Source organism: Oryx dammah, unplaced genomic scaffold, assembly GCF_014754425.2.
Source record: "Oryx dammah isolate SB20612 unplaced genomic scaffold, SCBI_Odam_1.1 HiC_scaffold_22, whole genome shotgun sequence".
NCBI lineage: Eukaryota > Metazoa > Chordata > Mammalia > Artiodactyla > Bovidae > Oryx > Oryx dammah.
The window spans coordinates 40677629-40702444 of record NW_024070206.1 but is presented as its reverse complement, the minus strand read 5'-3'; the positions used below and the strand labels follow the sequence as shown (position 1 = coordinate 40702444).

The 24816-nt window shown below is 39.5% G+C and overlaps 1 protein-coding gene across 1 annotated transcript in view; it reads right to left on the bottom strand.

Moving 5' to 3' along the window:
- Positions 1–2706: 2706 nt before the first annotated feature.
- ELP2 (elongator acetyltransferase complex subunit 2) overlaps positions 2707–24816 on the bottom strand; it is a 53043-nt gene continuing 30933 nt past the window's right edge. The window contains exons 12-22 of the mRNA XM_040264872.1: positions 24322–24471; positions 21677–21865; positions 18619–18688; positions 18006–18101; positions 17806–17863; positions 17141–17213; positions 11063–11255; positions 7295–7416; positions 5504–5637; positions 4884–4997; positions 2707–3276 (exon numbers count right to left, since the gene is read on the bottom strand). Of these exons, the coding sequence (XP_040120806.1) occupies positions 3120–3276; positions 4884–4997; positions 5504–5637; positions 7295–7416; positions 11063–11255; positions 17141–17213; positions 17806–17863; positions 18006–18101; positions 18619–18688; positions 21677–21865; positions 24322–24471 (1356 nt within the window). The 3' untranslated portion in view covers positions 2707–3119. The remainder of the gene's footprint in view (positions 3277–4883; positions 4998–5503; positions 5638–7294; positions 7417–11062; positions 11256–17140; positions 17214–17805; positions 17864–18005; positions 18102–18618; positions 18689–21676; positions 21866–24321; positions 24472–24816) is intronic.

Here is a 24816-nt window from a genome sequence, read left to right as displayed (position 1 = left end):
ACCCTACAAGGTGGTTACTTTTTATGAAATGAGACTAACATTTGTCCTCTCTTCCAGAATAAAGCAATTCAATTCTCAGCTAAAAACCACCTGCAATAAACATTTCATTTCCCAGTCTCTCTTGAGGTATGGCTACAAGATAAAATTCAGGTCACAAAGATTAAGCAAGAACTTGTATGGACTTCCAAATTTTCCTAAAGTTAGGGGCAAGCCTCATGCCTTCCTCCTTTCTGCTGGCTGCGATGCAAAGATCATGGCAGGAGGCCAAGCAGCCATCCTGGAGAGTGAGGCAGCCACACACCGAGGATGAGGGCAAAGAGCCTGGGTGTCTTGATCATGTTGAGGTATCCTCCCCCAACCTGGCCTGCCTACCTAGATTTCTTTTTAGAGAGAAAACTTCATTCTTGCAATAAGCCAAAAAGAACATTTTGCGTTTTCTTTCACAGAGTTGAATAGAGGTCAGACTGACCCATTAATGTTATCTCCACTTACAGAGACGAGAAAAGCTTACCCAGATGCAGCCAGTGTGAGCCAGGGTTCAAACACAACTCTGATTCCTTACCTCCGGGTTCCAACCCTCACCCAGGCTCCCTTGAGAGTACATAGGATTCGTACAGAGTGGGTAAGAAGACCTTGCATTTTCCTTACAGACCACAGAATCCTTACAGGATTTTCTGGAGTGGTGAGGATTTCTCACTCAGGAAAGGATGCTTCTGTCCTTTTGTTTTATCCCTGAATTGGCACAGTCTCCCTCCAATCCCAGTCTGTCTTTGGAATCACTAACCACAGCTGCTTCCCCCGAGGCTGCTGGGAAGGCAGGGATTTGACTCTTAGTTGTCCAAGATAAACACTGCCGGGAACACAACCCAACCACCTCACCTCCATCCAGGAAAGTCCTGTAAGTCAGAAGAGACTGCTTAGACTGGCACTTGGCATCAATCTGAACTTTGATGCTGTAAATCAGGCAGAGAAATTAAATGATCAGGGCAGACAGACAAGGGTAGGTCTGGGATCCTGAAACTCCTCAGTTCCTCCAGAGCAAAGCTGCAAGACTGTCCCTTTGCTTTAGATGTTATGAACTACCAGAGTATGGTTCAAAGTGTTCTCCAGAAAGAAAAGATTAAGACCATCGTGGACTTCCCAGGTGGTCCAGTAGTTAAGACTCTGCCTGCCAATGCATGGGACACAGGTTCCATCTCTGGTCTGGGAAGATCCCACAAGCCGCAGAGCAACTAAGCCGGTGGGTCACAGCTACTGAGCCAGTGCCCTAGAGTCTGTGCTCCACACCAGTAGAAGCCACCACCACGAGAAGCTTGCGCACAACTCGAGAAAGCCCAGCAAAGACCCAGCGCAGCCAGAATTTTTAAAAAGACAAGACCATCATGGTAAAATTACAGCGTGTGTGTATGAAGCTCCTGGGAACTGAAACTGAATGACACAGATGCTTCAGGACAACTTGGGAAAACTGTTTGCAACTGGTAAAACAGTAACCATGAACTTGGCTTCCCCAAGACCAGGACTGCTTTCAGAACTTAGGGTGTGCTGGAGAATGTTCCAAAGGACTGTTATGTCCACTGAATCTGCTCTGAAGTCCCACACGCGAGGCATCTGAACAAACTACTGTGTGCCAATGGGGAGATCCAGATCCTTCCCCAGATTAGCAGAGAAACCACACTTTAGGGCATCCTGGTTTTCGGTTAAGACGCTGAGGTGCTCACTGCCTTGGTGCATACACCCTCATACACGTGTGCTTACACATGCACACCACTAAAGGTCTAAGACAAGTTTATAGAGATTCTGTAGTTCAGAACTGCACTGTCCAAATATGGGTACACTTGAAATGTGGTCAGTCCACACTGAGATGGGTTCTAAATGTAAACTGCACTTTGTAGGATACAACAATTTCATATACAAAGGTAAAATCTCCAACTTTTTATATTGTCTGTTAAAATGATCCTATTTGGGATATACCGGGTTAAAACAAATGGGTCATCAAAATAAATTACACTTCTTTTTCCTTTATGTGGGTACTAGAAGAAAGGTGGCTTACACTGTATTTCTGTTGGACTAAAAACAGCAGATAGTTCTGTTCTAAAAACTTTCATTTAGACTAAATATCACTGAACTCCTCTGGAAGCAAAATGTCCTGTTAGGTAACAGCATAGACTCCCATCCCTCCCTCTTCCAGCACATTTATTACGTACAGTGTACGTTTAAGGGGCAATCTGCCAGGTGGCTCGTTTCCACAGGGTCAGATGCCTCCAGCTTCGCAGGCTCTCCCACACCCTCTCTGAAGCTCTCCCCACCCAGCTCCCGAGCATGTTCAGCTCTGGTGGCCCACTTCCCAAACCTCTGCAGGCACACCCAATATTGTCTTTCTGGCATGTTTGTCTGTTCCTACCGCTCACTCCCCCTGGGGACATCCTTCACTCTCATGACTTCAGCCTTCCTCTCGTGACTCATCCACGTGACCTCACAGGGGCTCAGACGATTCGGAACTCTACTTTCCAAGTCCCTTCATCTGTCAGTTTAAATGCTGGGATGTTCTACTTTAAGTCAAACCCTGAAGGAATAGAAGGGAGGGACTGCAGTTCAAACTCACAACCACCTGCCAAATTCTTAGAATGGCTGGTATGTACTGGGAGGAAGGGGTCAAGACCATACTTTGTGTGGTCCGTTTATTTACAAAGACTGTTAAAAATTGAGTAATCTGGGTTTTATCTCTTTATTTTTTAGGTCCTCCCTCAGAGAGGGCAGTAAATAATAAAATGTCCCAAACAGCAGCATATGAAAACAGAAGATGAAAATGACACAAAATTAGGCAAATTTGGTCATGAAGAAAGGAGGGACAGAGGCTCTCTCAATCAGAAACACAGATGCAGGTCTGGATCCCTGAAAGCATGGGTGAGGTTCTGAGAGTGGCTGCACATATAAACATTTTGAGAAAAGAGTCTGGAGCTTCCATCATATTTCAGAGGGTCTGAGACTCATATGAGGACTACTGCCATAAGGCTTAAGAATGAAACTCGATGCAAGTATGAGGTAAAGGAAGGTCGCCCATTCACATGATAAACGCTTTGCAGACACTGACGGCCATCCGTGTGCAGTCACTCAGCCTACTACAGCGCACACCTGTCGACTCTGTGTATCTTCACAGTGTGGTCTTCACCACAACTGGCAAACTGCAGCCATTCCGCACCTTCTCCTTCGTTCTGTTCAGTCTTTCCATTACACTTCTTCCAGCATAATTTTTTGATAGCAAGTGTATGACTTTGGCTAAAACAAAGAGAAATCATGAGATGAACATATGCTACGACTGTGAAACATTTTACTGGTTGCTCAATTCATATTAATTAAATTAGTATGCGCTTCCTATTAGTGTTGTTAACATAAATGGAAGTCAAAACCTGAACATCAAGATGTGCTATCACTAACAGTTTAGCAATTTTATTTTAACCTTGAAAACATCTTACTTACCGACCAAGGACACCACCAAAAACAGCAAGAAATAGACAATGCATTTCTGTCAAATTTTGCTTTAACAATCAGTGGAATTCAAGAAATGTCTATTGAAATTAAGTCTTTCAGGTAACATTACTACTAATTTGGTAACTGTAATGTTAGCAATCCAAATAATATAAAGTAAGTCAGGAATCAGTTCTTGCAAATCCAAAGTCATCATAATGACAAAAAAAATTTTTAATGACAAACTCAAATTCTGTACATGTCCCCTGCCTGTGCTTTCTACGGGGCTTCCTGCCAGTGTCGCACTTTCAGGTCATGGAAGTGGTCTGGGTACCAGGCAGAGGCAGAGTGAGCATCATGGGCAGGGCAAACCGAAAGGAAGGAAAAGAAGGCAGGGGAGGCCGGGAAGAGAGAAAATTTCAAATGCCTGAAATATGGAATTTCATTGGCTACGTCTATCTTAGGTAAGCCAGCAGCATGAACTGTTTCAACAGCCAGACCAGCCTCAGAGAGGTGGGAGGGAAGCCATGAGAGAAGCAGTGACAAATCAGACCCCATTTTAATATACTTAAATAAATACAATTATCACAAGCATTAACATGCTTTGCTGATAAGGAGACAAACTCCTCTGGAAGAAATAGCCTATACAATACATGTCTCTCGTCATCAAGCCAGTGACCTTCCTCATGGTGCTGTTGTTTGGAACTCTATTTGAAGTTATATTTTGGATAGTTTAAACATACGAACGTTGAAGAATCCTAAAAAAAAAACAAAACTAACACAGAATGATGTGTGACTTTTTTGCAGGTCTCGTCATTTCTAATGCATAAAATGGGTGAAGTTGATTGACAAGTGATCCCTGCTGTCCAGGCATGTGGATGAGGAGGAGGCGATGAGCAGCAGGTGCTCTGAGCCAGCAAAGGCGGCGCCCACGCCCAAGGCTCGGAGCCCTCGCTCTGTCTGAAGGCGGGTCACAGGGCTGGGAGCGGCACCTGGCGGTTTGCTCCATTTCGGAAGCTGAGCTGAAGTGTTCAAACATGAGATCTGGCTACCAAACACAGTCTATAATATTTCCAAAAAAATCACCAACGTTCTGAATCAAATTTTCCTAAGATTCTACTGTGGTCACATTCTGAAACCCATCATTTTGAAATTCATTTTCATCTCCAATGTGTTATCTCTAAAGATAATATCAAACAAACAAGCCATGTGGTCAAATAAACTTTTCAAAAATAAGTGTAGTATAGTAACAAATGTCAATTTCAAGAGAATGTCACAAAACACAGAGGTACCAATTGGAGGTAAGCACCAGGAATGGATTTGTGTTCTTCTCCACGCAAATGAGGCATGAGATTTGTTGCTAAAGACTCCAACGATGTCTATCTGATCTGGTGGAAGCAAAAACAGCAAAGAAATACCTTTGACTTGTTTCTACACAGCGGATCCAGTCGTTTATTTCTGGAACTTGATCGGTCTTTTTCCAGGAGTATAAACAAATCTTTCCACACTCTAATCCTACTGCAACCACGTACCTGTTTTTAAGAGAAGGGTGAAGACTGATTAATTTAGCATGAATTTCTTCAGGGTTCCCGACTCCCGCTGGCTGACGAAGGACTCTGTTCGGACTCGGGACCCAGAGTGCTGCTCTGCTGTGCACGTGAGAAGCCGCCTCACCATCGAGGGTGCACAGTTCTACCTCTGTCCCTGGTGGGCAAGGCCCATGAGCCAGCGCTTCCCTGGCTGGCTGTGGGGCCCTCAGTCTACTAAAGATACTCGCTATAGAGAAAGTAGCACCGTCTTCCATTTGGTGAAATAAGAACCTCTGAGCCACACTCCCCATTTCTATTTCACCACTCTAAATACCATCAAGTTCTATCAATTTAGAAATTCTTATGAGAAACATAAGCATTATTTTTAAAAAACAGTTAACTTGGAAGCTGAAAGAACCCACAGATGAAAGCATAAGAGGGCTACACATTGAGAAACTAAGTGGTCCTCTTAAAGAAACATGAGATGAAGCCCCCACACAGAGACTGACCGTTGGGAAAGGTTAAGCACCGGGCAGACGCTGATGGCGGTCACAGCTCCACCCACGTCCAGAACGGAGGAGCAGGGCCCGATGCTGTGCTCGATGGCGTCATCGCTGGAGTCGCACTCACCCCAGACAACCACCTAAGCACAGACAGATCAAACTCTGTAACGCTTTCTCTCTGCAAGGTTTCTGTTAATGGCAATGCATTAGAGAGTTTCAATGGCATAGATGACACTGAAATTTTCTAATTTATCATTTTCATTTGTGATCCAGGACTTCTGAGGACTGCAAGCATCACAGAGAAGCCACCGTGTAGCAAATACAAGTCTGAGATCTCAACTACCCAAGTGTGCTGGGCCAAAGTCGACTGTCCCTGCCCAGAGGCCTGCTCTTTATACTCAGGAAACCAGTTCGGATCCAGTGAGGTGCCTGTGCATTCCCCCAAGAAATTACCTCAAAATGTATGGAACCATACTAAGTCCTTGGCTCTTCCTCTACACCCCAGCTCAGCTCTCAGGAGGCCCCAACCTTGATGATACCAAGCTAAGAAATGAGGCTTTTCTGGAAGCTCGGGCCTCGCAGGGGTGTGAACAGTCACAAAGAAATGGAGAGGGCAGTGAAACAGACAAGAGCTGCAACTTCAGGACCAAAGAGAGACTCTGAGCAGAAGGCTCTGCCCAGGCAAGCAGATGGGCATTTCCGAGACCGCCTGATGGACGGTGCTTCGTCCGTTTCAGCCTTGACCTGTCTCTGAGAGTCACAGCTGGACTGTCTGCTGCCGGGCCTGACTGTGGAGAGCGGAAGCAGACCTGCTGCCCGAGCAGCTTGCAGCGAGTAGGAAGATAAACGCCGGGGAAGACACGAGGAGGTCAGTGAGAGGAGCGAAGGGCTGGGAGAGGGCATGTCAGAGGCCGACACTTGTGTGTGTCACTGAGCACACACCGTGTCAGTCCCCTGCTCAGGAATACCACGACTAGGACTGAGAGGGCGGGGGTGGAAAGGAGACGCTCAGGCGCCTCAGACCTCTAGTCTGCAGGAATTGCAGAGAAGGAAATGATATTTTTTTTTTAAACATTTTAAAATAACTTTTATTTCTAACCACAGTTACACACAGAATTTTTAATAGTAAGAAATAATAACAAAAGATATATTGGGAATGAAAATTTCCATTCAAACCCCCCAACCCACCCAATCAACACCCTCACCCACCTAATCACCTCTTTATTGCCATGTTGTTGTTTAGTCGCTCAGTCTTGTCCAGCTCTTTGCCATCCCGTGGACGTTTCAAAGAGCATGAACACCAGAGGAAAGACTGGGCCAGGCAAACATTTCCCAGAGAACAAGGGCAAGGGGCAAGGCCAAGAACCTACCGCTAGCTCACTTATCCTGACTATTTTCAAAGCTTGGGACACACACACTCACATATCCCACCTCCTCCAATGAATGAAAAGGTAACAATTATTCACAGAATTTTAAATTCATACAAGTATGAAAAAGAAAAGTATGGATAGTCTTAACCCATTTCATTTACTACTTTTCTCCCACTGGGGCCATCTGATATTAGTAATGAGTCTGAAGAGTCTCCTCTGTAGTTGATATTTCAAAGACATGTATTTATAGAATTTAACAGTAAGAAAAGTCTTTTATGTATGCATACAAAAAATACAGGAGGGAATATATAAACTGATTTTTAAAAACCATATTAGAAAATTAGGATTATGTGTGTTTTTTTAATCCAAAGATACCTGTAATATTATATTACATTTGAAAAAATACAAAGTTAAAAAAAAAAATTACCTTTCTGTCCCGACTTCCAGTGAAGAAATACCTGCCATCCGGACTCCAATCGCAAGACCAAATAATCCTGCTATGCACAGCAGTGACTTTGTTAGTGAAGGCAAACAAGCTGAAAACGGGATCTGAAAGAAACACATTTATGCACTACTTTCAAAGTGGAGAAACCTGGTTTTTCCTTGTTAGAAAGTTATGTTTAAGTGCCATATAAATCATGTAATTTAGTCATCAATCTATACACATAAATGGATGTCTTTTGCAACAGATCAAGGCCAGGAAGCAGACCCCTCACCAGAAGACTATGGGCATACAATTATTTTTCTGGTAGGAAATTATACTGATTAGTCACTCTCAAGTGACTGATGTGAACTCCTTATTGCCAAATTCAGAGTTAAATTGAAGAAAATAGGGAAAACCACTAGACCATTCAGGTATGACCTAAACCAAATCCCTTATGATTATACAGTGGAAGTGACAAATAGATTAAAGGGATTAGATCTGATAGACAGAGTGCCTGAAGAACTATGGATGGAGGTTCGTGACACTGTACAGAAGGCAGTGATCAAGACTATCCCCAAGAAAAAGAAATGCAAAAAGGCAAAATGGTTGTCTGAGGAGGCCTTACAAATAGCTGTGAAAAGAAGTGAAGCTAAAGGCACAGGAGAAAAGGAAAGATATACCCATTTGAATGTAGAGTTCCAAAGAATAGCAAGGAGACATAAGGCGGCCTTCTTCAGTGATCCGTGCAAAGAAATAGAGGAAAACAATAGAATGGGAAAGACTAGAGATCTCTTTAAGAAAATTAGAACTACCCCTTTTCATGCAAAGATGGGCACAACAAAGGACAGAAATGGTATGGACCTAACAGAAGCAGAAGATACTAAGAAGAGGTGGCAAGAATACACAGAAGAACTATACAAAAAAGATCTTCATGACAGATAATCACAATGGTGTGATCACCTAGAGCCAGACATCCTGGAATGTGAAGTCAAGTGGGCCTTAGGAAGTATCACTACAAACAAAGCTAGTGGAGGTGATGGAATTCCAGTTGAGCTATTTCAAATCCTAAAAGATGATGCTGTGAAAGTGCTATACTCAATATGCCAGCAAATTTGGAAAACTCAGCAGTGGCCACAGGCCTGGAAAAGGTTAGTTTTCATTCCAAACCCAAAGAAAGGCATTGCTAAAGAATGCTCAAACTACCGTGCAAGTGGACTCATCTCACACGCTAGTAAAGTAATGCTCAAAATCCTCCAAGCCAGGCTTCAACAGTACGTGAACTGTGAACTTCCAGATGTTCAAGCTGGATTTAGAAAAGGCAGAGGAACCAGAGATCAAACTGCCAACATCTGCTGGATCATAGAAAAAGCAAGAGAGTTCTAGAAAAACATCTATTTCTGCTTTATTGACTATGCCAAAGCCTTTGACTGTGTGGACCACAACAAACTATGGAAAATTCTGAGAGATGGGAATACCAGACCACCTGACCTGCCTCCTGAGAAATCCATATGCAGGTCAAGAAGCAACAGTTAGAACTGGACATGAAACAACAGACTGGTTGCAAACCATGGAAGGAGCACGTCAAGGCTGTATACTGTCCCCCTGCTTATTTAACTTCTATGCAGAGTACATCATGAGAAATGCTGAACTGGATGAAGCACAAGGTGGAATCAAGATTGCCAGGAGAAATATCAATAACCTCAGATATGCAGATGACACCACCCTTATGGCAGAAAGTGAAGAAGAACTAAAGAGCCTCTTGATGAAAGTGAAAGAGGACAGTGAAAAAGTTGGCTTAAAACTCAACATTCAGAAAATTAAGATCATGGCATCTGGTCCCACCACTTCATGGCAAATAGATGGGGAAACAGTGGAAACAGTGACAGACTATTTTTTTGGGCTCCAAAATCACCACAGATGGAGACTGCCGCCATGAAATTAAAAGACACTTACTCCTTGGAAGGAAAGTTATGACCAACCTAGACAGAGTATTAAAAAGCAGAGACAGTTTGCCAACAAAGGTCCGTCTAGTCAAGGCTATGGTTTTCCCAGTGGTCATGTATGGATGTGAGAGTTGGACTATAAAGAAAGCTGAGCACCAAAGAATTGATGCTTTTGAACTGTGGTGTTGGAGAAGACTCTTGAGAGTCCCTTGGACAGCAAGGAGATCCAACCAGTCCATCCTAAAGGAAATCAGTCCTGAATATTCACTGGAAGGACTGATGCTGAAGCTGAAACTCCAAAACTTTGGCCACCTGATGCAAAGAACTGACTCATTGGAAAAGACCCTGATGCTGGGAAAGACTGAAGGCGGGATGAAAAGGGGACGACAAAGGATGAAATGGTTGGATGGCATCACCAACTCAATGGACATGAGTATGAGTAAACTCTGGGAGTTGATGGACAGGGAGACCTGGCGTGCTTCAGTCCATGGGGTCGCAAAGAGTTGGACACGACTGAGCAACTGAACTGAACTGAACTGAACTGAAGTGACTGATGTAAAACATCTTCTGGACACTTAACTTGATGCCTATAGAAGAAGCCTGAAGAAATTTAAACTTACTCAGGTAGTAGCCAGACCTGTGTATTAAGCTATGGAAAAAAGAATAATGCACTTTTAAACAATGTTAAAAAAAAATTTTTTTTTTTAATCTTTTCCTTTGTAAGATTCTAAGTGTAGGGTAACTAACTTCTAGCCCTCACAGGGACTAAACCTAAATGACCTAACTGCGTATCAAGGGAAGACTAATGTATCTATTAATCAACAATCCACAAAGATATAACACATTATTATATAGATTTGTTATTAGCCTCACTTTAACTTTAAAAAGTAAAGGCTACATATTAGGAAATCACTGGTTGCAAATGAAATCAGTCTGTTTTAATATATACTGCTCAGTATGTGTCATAGTACTTGATATTCTCTAAAATATAAAAAACCCAAAGAACTAAAAACATCGTAAGTCAAACTGATGTAGTAATCAATGAAAAAATTAACAGCAGGATTAACAACACAAAAGTACTTTAACCACTCTCTGGATTTTACCCACTCACTGAAACTGGAAGAATAATAGGCTATTGCTGTTAAGTACACAAAGGAAACTTTTTTTCCCTTTGCAGTGTTTTTTCATTTTATGCCAGGTCCAAAGTAGAATGCAGGTAGGTGTGTTAACATCTTGCCCAGGGGTCATGTTATTCACAAATATTAGTTCCTCGGTCATGTCCAACGCTTTCCAACTCCATGGTCTGCAGCCTGCCAGGCTGCTCTGTCCATGGGATTCTCCAAACAAGAATACTGGAGTGGGTAGCCATTCCCATCTCCAGGGGATCTTCCTGACCCAGGGATCGAATTCGGGTCTCCTGCACAGCAGGTGGATTCTTTACCATCTGAGCCACCAAGGAAGCCAGGTGGATGTCTAAATTATCAGTGTGAAACAGGTGGGTAATTTAACTGTATATTATTATTCCTGTCCCATAAAATCCTCAGTATATATCATCTATTTGGTTTTATGGTGGCATTCTGTAACCATCTGCAAAGTCTAAATTTTGTACAGACAGATTTTTATCGTTCTTTAACCAAGATATCTGAAAACATTATCATCCTTACAAGGAAGGTCAAGTCTTCCTCAAATGTCAAAAACTTTGAAAGATTCCCAGTAACCAGACTCTAGCTTCACCCCATTATCATTTCACTTTACCCAACAGCTGCTCAAAGTGAGTAAATGGGTATAGCTGTCTCACTAGTACTCTTCCCAGCCAGGAGCCGTTTACCTAACTCAGGTGGGATCGTGTCCTGCCTCTTCCACAGTGACCAGGTCCGATCTCTGGAAACAGCTAGTAAGAACTTGTCGTCAGGAGAGAAGGCCATCTGTGTGACAGTCAAACTGTGGAAGATTAAATTCTGCACCTGCTTCCAAGATGCAGTGTTCCAGAGAATGATGGCGGCATGCTCTTTCTTGGCTGCCTGTAGGACAGAGATGAAACAAGAAAGCAATGTGAGTAAAATAAACTGGAAAAAAGAAAACAAAACCACTTTTCAAAGTAACACATAGCTTCTACAGTATTCTTCATGTATCTGCATAAATAAAAACCACAAATTCTCAGAAGATACTATAAATTCTATAACCAGGTGTAACCCCTGAGAAGAGACAGACGGGGATTGGAAATGATGAATAATTAGAGACTGGCAGTGGAATCAGAATTTTTAAATTATAATTAACATACAATATTTTACCTTGTTATTGACTGTGTTCCCTATGTGCACCTCACATCCCGGTGACTTATTTTGAAACTGAATTATTTATAAGTTTATACCTCTTATACCCCTATTTCCATCATCTCTCCACCCCTCCTGAAAACACCCTGTCTGTTCCCTGTATCAACGAATCTGCTTCTGTTTTGTTTGTCCATTTGTTTTGTTTTTTGGATTCCATATATAAATGAAATCATCATTTAGTATCTGTCTTTCTCCGGCTGACTTATTTACTTATTTCACTTAGCATAACACCCTCCAGGTCTATCCACGGTGCCACAGATGGAAAGACTTCATTCTTGTTTAATGGCTGGGTTATACTGCACATTCACGTGCACACACCACCCTTCCTAGTCATTCCTTTATCAGTGGACACTTTGGCATATCTTGTCTATTGCAAATAAAGCTACAGTGAACACAGGGGTACATTTATCTTTATAAATTAATGTTTTCATTTTCTTTGGATAAATACCCAAAAGCAGAATTGCTGGATCATATGGTATAGTTCTATTTTAATTTTTTGAGGAGCTGCCATACTATTTTTCCAAGTAAGTATTTTACATAATTTTACAAGTATGTATTGTATTTTTACAAAATACATTTCTGCATTAACTGTGTAATTAGTAGTTAAGAGACTTTCACTTCTGGTCCATACGAAGTAACAGGGACCAGATTTACTATCTTGTATGAAAAAAACTAAAAGATTAAACTACATGAAACAATGGCACTTCAAAATACTTGACGTCTGGCAACAAAGAACACTTACTCCAAGGGACAAAAAGAATCATAGAGTAGAAAAAATTAAAAAACAAAAGAACATCACTGAACCCTATGACAACATCAAGCAGCCAAATATAGGTGTAACTATGGTCTGCAAAAGGATGAAAAGAAAAAATACTTAAAAAGCTAATGGCCCTCAAATTTGATAAAAACAATAAACTGAAGGTTCCAAGAAGTTCAATAAAACTCAAGCACAAGAAACACAGAGAAAATTATACCCACAATAATCAAATTGTTTAAAACCAGTGATAAACAAAAAATTGCACATGGAGAGGAAAAAACCCATTATTGAGTAACAAAGAAAAATTACACTGGACTTCTCATCCAAAGCAATGCAAGTCAGAAGAAAATAAAGCAACATTTTTAAAGTACAGAAAGGAAAACAAACAATTCTTTACCTACTATAAGTACACTTTAAAAATGAAGGAGACATACATATTTTCCAGACAAGCAAAAACTCAAAAAATTCCTAACCAGCAGAACTACATTACAAAAAATGCTAGGGAATATCCTGCAGGCAGAAGGAAAACTATGTCTGATGGAAAAACTTTTTTATTATTTAAATTTCTTTAGGGATAATTGATTATTAAAGCAAAAATAATAGTAGCATGGGATTTCTGTAAAAAAGCAAAATGTACAAAAACAATACCACAAAATAGGGGGAAATGAAAATATACTTATTTTCTCATGAACAGTGCGCTATTACTTGATGCTAAACTGTGGTAAATTAAAGACACATACTATAAAATGTGAAACAACCAATAAAATAACACAACAAAGAGTTATATCTGCTAAACAAAAGAAATGAAATGGAATTATAAAAAGTAATTACTTCACCAAAAATAAGTAAAATGGATCAAAGAACAGATGGATTAAACAGAAAATAAATGGCAAGATAATAAAGATCCATATCAATGATTACAGTAAATTCAAATACTCTAATAAACACCCCTATTAAAATGAAAGATTATCAGGACAAGAAAAAGATCCAACTCTATGCTGCCTCCAAGAAATCCACTTGAGATAAAAGTTAACAAATAACTTAAAAGTAAAATGATGAAAAAAGACACATAATTCAAGCACTACTCAGTGGTAAGGACTCCATGCTTTCACTGCAGGGGGCATGGGTTACTGGTCAGGGAACTAAGACGATGCAGGCCTCGCAGTGTGGCCAAAAAAAAAGAAAGAAAGCTGGAGTGGCTATATTAACATCAGAGTGGATTTCAGAGCACAAACTATTATCAGAAATAAAGAGTTCCATTTCATAATAATAAACTAATCAGTTAATCAAGAGAACATAATGATCGTAAATGCTTAGGATCTAACAACAGAGCTTCAAAACAGAGTACAAACTGAACGCACCACGAAGATTAAAAGACAAGTTCACAACTGTCGTCAGAGATTTCAAAATGCCACACACAACAGAACCAAAAGAGCAAAGACGGTAATGCTATCAACCAATATAAGTCATATTTTTCAGAACACTCCACCCAACAGAAACAGAATCTACCTTCTTAAAGAGAACATGGAAATTCACCAAGATTAAATTTCAAATGATTGAAGCTATACTATACTTTTTAAACAAAATTAAATTAGAAATCAGTAACAGAAAGACCTTAAAAATATTCAGTATATGGAAACTAATATATTTCAAAATAACCTATTGTTAAAAAATAAAAGATGAAAGAAATTAGAAAGTATTTTTAACTGAATGAAAATGAAAACACAACATACCAAAATTTGCAGAATGCCTCAAAAGCAATACTTACAGGAAAACTTAACAGCACTAACACCTATCCAGAAGCCAGGATTGAGGGCTGGGTGAAATGGGTGAAGAGTCAAAAGGTACAAACATCCAGCTACAGATAACTAAGTTAGGGGGATGTAATCTGTAGCACAGCAATTATCATCAATACTGTACTGCATATTTGAAAGTTGCTGAGATCTTAAACGTCCTCAGCACAAGAAAAAACTTTTTCTTCTAACTATGTATGATGATGGATGTTAGCTAGACTTACTGTGGGGATCACTTCCCAATGTAAACAAACGTCGAATCACTACGCTGTACAGCTGAAACTAATACAATGTTATATATGTCAGTTACACCTCAATAAAAAGAATAATTTTTTAAAATGTATATTCAATGTAATTCATCATATTAATAAATTAAAAGGGAAAAACATTTGACATGCCAACAAAGAAAAAAATTTGACAAAATCTAACATCCATTCTTGATAAAAACTCTCTGCCAACTACGAACTGTAGGGAAATTTTGCAACCTGATAAAGAATTAGAGTCATAATGCACAGCAAACATGCTTAACTATGCAGAAGATCTTTGAGTCGGGCAAAGATTACTTAGATTCTACACAAGAAGCACAAACACAACACCGAACAAAAGTGATAAATTAGACTTCGCCAAAACATAAACTTCTGCCCTCTGAAAAAACACTGCTAAGAAAAGGAAAAAACAAGCCACTGGGAAAATTATCTACATAACAAATATCTGATAAAGGATTATCCAGTGTCTATAAAGAACTTTTCAAAATTCAGTAGTAAGAAAACAATACAATAAAGAACTGGGCAAAAGATTTGAATAGATACTTCATCAAAGAAGATACACAGATGGAAAACTAGCACAGGAAAAAATACTCAACATCATTAATCATTAGGGAAATGCAAATTACAGGTATAATGAGGTATTACAAAAGTATCAGAATGGTAAAAGTTAAAAACATGACAATATCATGTACTGGTGAAGGTGTAGAGCAACTGAAACTCTCATATGTTGCCAGTGGGACTGTAAAGTGGTACAACCACTTTGGAAAACAGTTTGTCAGTTTCTTAAAAATTTAAATATATATCTACCATATAGTCAGCAATTCCACTCATATTTATTTGCTCAAGAGACATGAAAGCATATTCTATGCAAAGACTTGTACACAAATGTTTATAACAGCTTTACTGGTAAAAGTCCCAAAATGGAAATCACCTAAATCTCCATTAAGTGAATGGATCAACAAACTGTAATATATATGTAAAAGGGAAGACAATTCAGAAATAAAAACGTGAACAATTAATTGATACATGCAACAAAATAGATGAATCTCAAATTATGATAAATGAAAGAAGCTACACAAAAAAAGAGTACAAACTATAGTTACATTTATAGAAAAATTTAGAAATTTAGAAAATATAAACTACTCTATCATGTAAAAGCAGATTCGTGGTTTATTAGGGATAGGGTCTGGCTTCCCTGGTGACTCAGATGGTAAAGAATCTCCCTGCAAAATGGGAGACCTGAGTTTGATCCCTGGGTTGGGAAGATCCCCTGGAGAAGGGAATGGCAGCCCACACCAGTACTCCTGCCTGGAGAATCCCTGTGGGCAGAGGAGCCTGGTGGGCTACAACAGCCCATGGGATTGCAGAGTCAGACAACTGAGTGACTAAGCGCAGCACAGCACAGGATTGGGGGTGGATGGTATCTTCATTATGATTGTAGTGATCATTTCACAGGTATATGTCAAAATTTATCAAACTGTCCAATGTTCAAAGTGCAATTTATAGTACACTTTGTTGTCATTCATTTGCTAGGTTGTGTCAGACTCTTTGCCATCCCATGGACTGCAGCATACCAGGCTTCCCTTTCCTCCACAATCCCCTGGAGTTTGCTCAAGTTTGTGTCTACTGAGTTGGTGATGCTATCTAACCATCTCATCCTCTGCTGCCCTCTTCTCCTTTAGTACACTCATGACACCTAAATAAAACAGCTACAGAATGTTAGCTTTAAAGGAGAAATGCCCATGCTTGTTACAAGTGAGCCAACTTGAAAAGGAGAAAATAATTATATGATTAACAGTGCTCTAAGACACAAAAAACTTTGCTCAATAGAAGCACAGTTGTTATTGCTATTATGCCCTATTCTACCCAAAGGCATCTGTATTAACAGAAAGAAAAGTCTCAGGACCACACTCACAAAGAGGCCAATAAACAAAGAGGGGTGAGGGAAAAGGAGCATGACATTATTTCTTAGGATGACCCTCAACTCAACACAGGCAAATACAAAGAAGCCACAGCAAGAGCACGGACAAAAAACAAACACACAGAAAAAAACCCCAAAACAAAGAAACCCAAAGGTGGCCATCCAGGCGGGCAGCTCTTACTATCATGCTTAAAACAAGTAAATAAATGTATTTTCTTGTTTAAAACAAGTAGATAATTTGAGGAAATTCAGAGGAATGTGTGGGTCTCAGATCCTTCACATAATCCTCCACAGGATATAAACACTGAAGAGCAAGTTCAAGACCATTCCCCAAAGCCACTGTCTCAAGTGCACAATTCTGCGGTGCCACCTACTGGTGGCTCGCTGCCCTGGCCGCCCCCTTGCCTCTCTATGGCATGGGCCAAGGGACTCCACTCCCCTATTAGGTCAACACCACCCTGAGCGGCCTCAAGAAATGGTCAGAGGGAATGCACACGGAATTTTGCCTTCCCCTGTGTCTCCAGGACTCCCATTACTAAAAATTTTTATCACATTTTTAGGTCTAATTTTCAGATATCTGATTAAATAGTTTTTGAGTAGGGGCATAACTAGGCTCAAGCCAAGTACTGAAAAACAAAAATGTGCAGCTGAGACAGATTTAAAAGGCAACTGCAAGCTTCTGAAGAGACAGATGGGAAAGAGGCAGAGAAAGCAAGATTCAGAAAAATCAGGCACCTATGGCCTTTCATGTAGAATTCTGCCTGCATCACTAAGCTTGCAGGAACCTGATTTAAATAACCTGTGACCAAGCAGAACAGAAAAGTAACATGCCCTACCTTACAAGCTGAGGCAAGCAGAGTCTTTGAATTGCTACAAGCAACACAAAATATTTCATAGCCATGTCCGTATCTAAAATTCAAAAAGAGAAAATGGATGACCCCTGTATTAGGAAATGTATCTATTCTCATGCTGCAAAATTTTTTTAATGTGAAAAGATTAACTTTAATCTCTCTAGCTAACACACAGTTCTTTTAAGAAACATTTCTGTCAAGGGAAGTATCTGGGGTAAAAGCAGAGAGTGGAGAAAAATGTAACTTCCTAGCAATAATATAAATTATTCAAACACTAAATTAAATACAAGTTTTCACCCCTAGCCAGTCAGTACAATAAATATTAATAACAAACCACAGAAAGGTTTGAATAGGGAACCACTACAGGAAAAAAAAAAAAAAAAGAGTAATAGTTAAAAAAAAAATGGTGCTATGCCTCTCTACTTTAAAAAATCAAAACCAACAAACCTAGTAACTATAATACACAGCATTCTAAAAATCTAAGTAAAGTTTGATTCTCACCCCTTATGAAGGCTACCAAGAGATCTTTAGATCTGGGGGTGGGGGATTGTAGCTAAGAGGAAAGCAAAGGAGAAAATCAAATTGTGGGGGGAAAAATATCACAAGTTAGGATAGAATCAGACCAAACAGCTAAATATAGTTTAACTTACAGTTTTTGAACTTCAGGCCACAAAGTATTTTGCAGCAGATGGTCCTCAGTGGGAGGTTCTATAATAAATTTACAGTGTTGCAGTTAATTTTTCTATTTTCATGCAAGTGAATTCTGAAGCACATATTTAGGTCACCGGTGACAGATACCACACTATATGTACTAATGATTCTAGTAAATCATACTTTTGCCTTTTCTTACCAGTAAGTAAGGAGGGTTGGAAGGCCACCTGGTGATACTCAAAACCAGCACTATTTAACAGCTCCTCTTCATCAGAATGCTGAGAAGCCATATCTCCTAGTTTAAAAGAAACATCAACATCATGAACGTGGTCCCATCTTTGTGTCTCCTACACACATCCCAATGTTAAGGCCACCAGTGAGAAAGTGGCGGCACTTCAAGGGAGGGTAACTGTATTCACGTGATTGCAAAGCCAAGGGTATTTCCACTACTCCGGTATTTTCCATATGCGCTGTGGTCAATTTCATAAAAATTCCTTCATTTTCCTTTGACCGAATAGTTCCCAAACTTTTTATAAACTGTGGAACGCGTTTTTCAGGCAACCCACACCAGTATCTGTGCTTGTAAGTGCTCCATGAAGCACACTTTGTAAAAGCAGCACCTATTTCAGGGTGTGCAAGGGTACACAGAATAGTTACCATGAAATATCTGACAGAGAGCACAGATGCCTGTACTGTGATCTATAAAAAGAGAAATCACCTGTAATGAACCCTGGTACACGTTATACAAGTGTGTAACTAGGTGGTAAGTACCATTATAGGTTCAGCAATTCTGGAGATGAACTCAGTCTTACCCTGAAAGACAGCTTTATTGGATAATCCCAAAGCAGGAACAGTAGCTCCTTCTGGAAGATCACCGTCTTGCTGGAATAAAAAATGTGAGACATGTCTTAAATGCTAAAAAGATACTGTTACCTCAGGCACTGTGGAAAAAAAAAAAAAAATGCTATGCTCATTAATGCTGAGAAGCAGTATAAAGACCACTTACACTGAGGGTTATCTACCCAGACTTCCATTTTCTGAACCAAGAGATGAAATGCTAAGCATTCATTCTCCAGCAGACAGGCTCCAGCTAACCCCAGCCTCAGCCCCCACCCAATCCATAAAGTTGGGTATCCTCTCATCCACAAGCTCACTGAACCCTCACAGTTCAGTGGGTTTCAGGGTTTGACAAGGAAAGCGCTGTGATGGCTTCTAGTGAAGAGTGGGCTGAAAACAGAAGGCTTGAACCTTTATTTTCAAGAGAGTCTCATGGGTACATCCCTGGTGATGCTCATGCAAACATGTTCCCCAGGAAGCCACTGTCATAGTATTTTCATTAAACATACTTAAAATTTTGAGTATTTTAAAACTTTTTAACAGAGTACTCTTTAAAGTGGCAATGCTTATTTAACTTATATGCAGAGTACATCATGAGAAACGCTGGGCTGCAAGAAGTACAAGCTGGAATCAAGATTGCCGGGAGATACATTAATCACCTCAGATATGTAGATGACACCACCCTTATGGCAGAAAGTGAAGAGGAACTCAAAAGCCTCTTGATGAAAGTGAAAGTGGAGAGTGAAAAAGTTGGCTTAAAGCTCAACATTCAGAAAACGAAGATCATGGCATCTGGTCCCATCACTTCATGGGAAATAGATGGGGAAACAGTGGAAACAGTGTCAGACTTTATTTTGGGGGGCTCCAAAATCACTGCAGATGGTGACTGCAGCCATGAAATTAAAAGATGCTTACTCCTTGGAAGAAAAGTTATGACCTACCTAGATAGCATTTTGAAAAGCAGAGACATTACTTTGCCAACAAAGGTCCTTCTAGTCAAGGCTATGGTTTTTCCAGTGGTCATGTATGGATGTGAGAGTCAGACTGTGAAGAAAGCTGAGCACCAAAGAATTGATGCTCTTGAACTGTGGTGCTGGAGAAGACTCTTGAGAGTCCCTCGGACTGCAAGGAGATCCAACCAGTTCATTCTGAAGGAGATCAGCCCTGGGATTTCTTTGGAAGGAATGATGCTAGAGCTGAAACTCCAGTACTTTGGCCACCTCATGCGAGAAGTTGACTCATTGGAAAAGACTCTGATGCTGGGAGGGATTGGGGGCAGGAGGAGAGGGGACGACAGAGGATGAGATGGCTGGATGGCATCACTGACTCGATGGACGTGAGTCTGAGTGAACTCCGGGAGTCGGTGATGGACAGGGAGGCCTGGCGTGCCGCAATTCATGGGGTCGCAAAGAGTTGACACCACCACACGACTGAGCAACTGAACTGAATCTGTTTATATGCTGCATATCAATTAAGTTATTACAAGTGAAACAAATACTAACCATCAAAATTGGCCCATGTCCATAAGCTAACAGCATTTCTTAAAATCTAAACTTTGTATTGATGGAACTGAACACAAACATGAGCAATGGGAATTTAAACTCACCAACACTGGTTACCTGAGACACAGGATGCTTTATTTTAGAAACAAAGAAAATGAAACACCATGGAAAAGAGCAAAATAAGAGGCATTCCTACATATCCCAATATTTAATATGGGAAAAAAATATAAAAAGCAGCAAGTGGCTTTCCAGTCTACAGGATCCCTTATCTTGGGACACAGAACTGAATACATACTAGGGACTAACCTCTCATGAAATCCCACCTCCACATTTCAATCCCTAGAATTGTTAGATCCTCAAACCAACCAGCCCTCCACACCAGGCTCGGTCTCATGACCACAATCCAGGCCCCTCTTTTGATCTTGTTCTACTGTCTATTAGCATTAGAAACTATGTAACAGGATCTTTCCTTTTCTTTACCTAACTAAGACAGCCTGTGGCCAGAGGTGTCCATGGGACACTCTAGGAAGTGCAACTGGACATTTCTTTTAAAATGATTCTGTTTTCCTCCCAGACTGGTGCTAACATCCCTGCCTTCAAAGTCTCTGAGCTCAAAGGTATCCTGTTCCCACATCACTCGTCCCCACAAAGCGCATTTCATCACTTCCTTTGTTCAGGACCCATCATCAGTACCAGAGTCTCAACTATGTCTGCCTCCCAGGTCCTCTACCATTAGACCTTTCCCCAGTTCTCCATGTCCCTTGATAACACTTTTCATTCAAGCAGCTCTGACCACTCCACTGCTCTCTTTCTCGCCTTCCTTCTGCCTATTAAAAGTGTACCTACCCTTCTCAAGCTCAGAAGCAAATTTGTGACCCAACTCTAAGGACTGCAAATGACTGTATGACATGCATTTCTGTGTAACACTAATACCTGGCTACTTGCTTTCCCTTCCTTCAAAACTGGTTACTTGATAATTTTTATAACCTATGTATTTTTATAAGTGCTCAAATTTTTTGGAGAAAGAGGGTAAAAATGAACATTAATAAAAACTTACCCCTTTCAAAATTCAAATGAAGCCCCATTTTCTCATTATTACAGTGACACTTCCTTCTATGACTATTACTTTAGCCAACACAAGATTCAGCAATTAACTGGTTTTATCTAACAATTTTAAGTACATGAGCTCCGTTGCCCCCACCCCTAATCTACATCAAGACGATCATCTCCTTGAAAATGTAACCCATTGTGTTTTATCACAGTTACCAAACACAGTGAATATACATAGTATTTGTATCTTAATTTAATATTTTAATTCTTTACAGTGTCTTGGGCTTATCTGTTATAAAATTTATTATACTAATATTTAAATTACTGCCTGTATAGTATACTCAAAAATTTATCAAGCCAATGATAAAATGATTTGACTTCCTTTCTACCCATACTCTCCATATACAGCCTTAAGTAAAACTTCTTTAAAATGTTATATGAAGTGGCGAGATCTAGTTAAAACACTTAGGGGAATACTCACATTACAGAGCACATGATTCAGTGACTGACCCGTAATGGCACAAAAATTTTCCACAAAATTCCGAGGTGCAGAAAATACTCGAAGAACTTTTTCATCTGCTCCAGACACAAACTGAAACCTATTGATCATTGCCAAACATTTAAGGTCATATCCATGTATCTGAGGCCTTGCAATTTCATGCCAAGTCACCTGGGTGCCAAAAAAGATTTAAAAAAAGAAGATCACATATTTCAAAAACTGAATTCTTTTCAACAAACAAAGTATCAGACATAAAATCATTCATTATGCCATGAAAATGTGATCATGGGGCAGATTCATCCATGTTGTTATAAACAGTTCAATACTTTTTCTTGCTGAGTAGTATTCCTTTTGTATGGCTATACCACAAATTGTTGATCCACTCACCTACTCAGATATCTGGGTTGTTTCCAGCTGTCTTACTGAGAAAACAGTCATGAACTTTCATGTACAAGTTTCTGTATGAATATATGCTCCTATTTCTCTTGAGTAAACACTTCTTATGGGTATGATCATTGAATGATGATTGTATAACTTTTAATAAACTGTCAAATTATTTCCCAAAGTGCGTATACATTTTACAATCCCACTAGCAGTGTAAGAAAGATACAGCTGTGCACACCCTCATCAGCACTTGTGCAAGGCAGCCTTTCAACATTATTCTAACGGCAGTGTAATGGTATCTCATTGTTGCTTTAATGTGCATTCCCTAATGACTAATGGTACTGAAATCTTCCTGTTCTTATTTTCCATTCATATATCATCTTCAGAGAAATATCTTTTGCCCCATTCCCCACCCCCCTCTTTTTTACTGGATTGTTTTTGTTTTTACTAAGTTCTAAAAAGTTCTTTATAGACTCTAGATAAAAATCCTTTATCAGATTTGTGTTTTGTAAATATCTTCTCCTAGCTTGTGACTCATCTTTTAATTTTCCTGATAGCATCTTTCAAAGGATAGAATTTCACATTTTGGATAAAGTCTGATTTACTGATTTTTTTTTTTTAAAGGATCATGAGTAAACAACAACTGAGTAATATTGGTAGCAAATTACCAAGAGTCACAGAAAACCACTCCAAAATCATTTGCCTTTTTTGCTTGACTACAGTGTGCTGCCAATGCTCTCTATTAATTTTAATCTACCAAAATGCTGCTAAAGCAGAAATGCCAAAATTTTATTAGCACTCACAGTCTGACCCACAGTCAGTTTCACGAATTTTTATCAGAAACTGCGTATACTTTGTAGTATAGCACAGTTCAATGATTTATCAGTGGTAAAGTTTTATTGTGGTTTTTGAAAGTTTAGGGCCAAGACTGAAAAGTTTCTTCAACAAAAACTGGGCTCAACCACTATTAAGTGACACTATATGATATTAGAAATTAGCTTTTACTGCAGATCTGACAGTGTTTCCTAATGAATTAAAACTAAAATTACAAGGTATAAGAGAACTTTTTTGTGGAACTAAAGTAAACACATGTTGGCAACTAACATTTTAATTGTTTGAATTATAAAGAATACATGTATGCTTAAATTTTTTACTGAAATACAGTTGAAATATGTAATATTATGTTAGTTTCAACACAGTGTACAACATAGTGATTTGACAAGTTTGTTCCCACTTTGATTGTTCATCTATTCTTTAGATTACACATATACATCACATTGTCTTTCTCCATCTAACTCGTATCACTTAGTGCAGTATCCTCTAGATTCATCTATTTTATTATAAATGGCAAGACTTTACTTTCCTCTTTAAAATTTTTTTTTACTTTTTAATTTCACTGAAGTATAATTTAAAAGGTTGTGTTAATTTCTACTATACAGCAAAGTGACTCAGTTATATACATATTTAAGACTTCATTTTTTAATGGCTAATATTCCATTGTATATATACCATGTCTTCTTTATTTATCTATCAATAGATATTTAGCTGCTTCCATATCTTGGCTATTGTTAATAATGTAATTATTTACAATAATTACATTAAATAAACACATGTATTGTAAATAATGCTTCAATAAACATGGGGGTGGATGTATCTTTTCAAATTAGTGTTGTTTTCTTTAAATAAATACCCAGAAATGAAATTCCTAGATCATGGGGTAGTTCTATTTTTAATTTTTTGAGGAAACTCCACTCCATTTTCCATAGCACTGCTACAATTTACAATCCTACCAACAGGGCAGGAGGGCTTCTTTTCTCCACATCCTTGATACTATTTGCTGTTTGTTATCTATTTGATCACAGCCACTCTGAGAGATGAAAGGGAGTATCTCACTGTGGTTCTGAGTTGCAGTTCCCTGATGGTTAGTGTTGAGCATCTGTTCACAAATCTACTGGCCATCTGTATGCCTTCTTTGGAATGCTTCAGTTTTTAAGAAACCTATTTTCCAGGGTAGCTATAACATTTTGCATTCCCACTGGCAATGTATGAAAGTTCCAGTCTCTCTGCAACCTACTACCACTTGCCACTGTCAGTATTTTATACCTCAGATATCCCAGAGGGTGTGCAGTGGCATCTCATCATTTTAATTTGCATTTCCCTAATGGCTAATGTTGCTGCCCCTCTCTTCATGAGCTCAGCGATGTTCTTTTCAAATGGATCCATCAAGAAGGAAGATGTTTTACCTGTGACTGGTCTTTTCTCTTCCAAGGAGCAAAAAGTCGAGTTGTCTGGTCAGTACCAACAGTGATGATAAATTCTCCTTCTGGATCCCATGTTAGGTCTTGGACACCATCAAAGTGTCCTGAAATAACAATCTCTGGAGTCCACTCTTTCTGCAACAAAAGTGTTCATGATACATCAAAATAATCAATGTATTTTCGTTCAAAATTAAGTCTGATAATGCCTTCAGCCCTCAGGTCTGATATGGGAAAGACCGTGGCTCCCAAACAAGGTGAAAAGTTAAGTAAAAAAGATGGAAATTCACAGTAACAGGATCTGTTTTTCAGTCAAGTAGATTAGAACTTAAACATTCAAATACGTGTTATGTCCTTCAAAGCAGTTTCCTTGGGGAAGTCCCCTCCATTTGTCATTTGTTAATGCCTCCTGGAACCCAGACATTACCCAATCTTTCTGTGCCTCAATTAACTCTACTGTAAAAGAGCTACCTAGCTCCTACA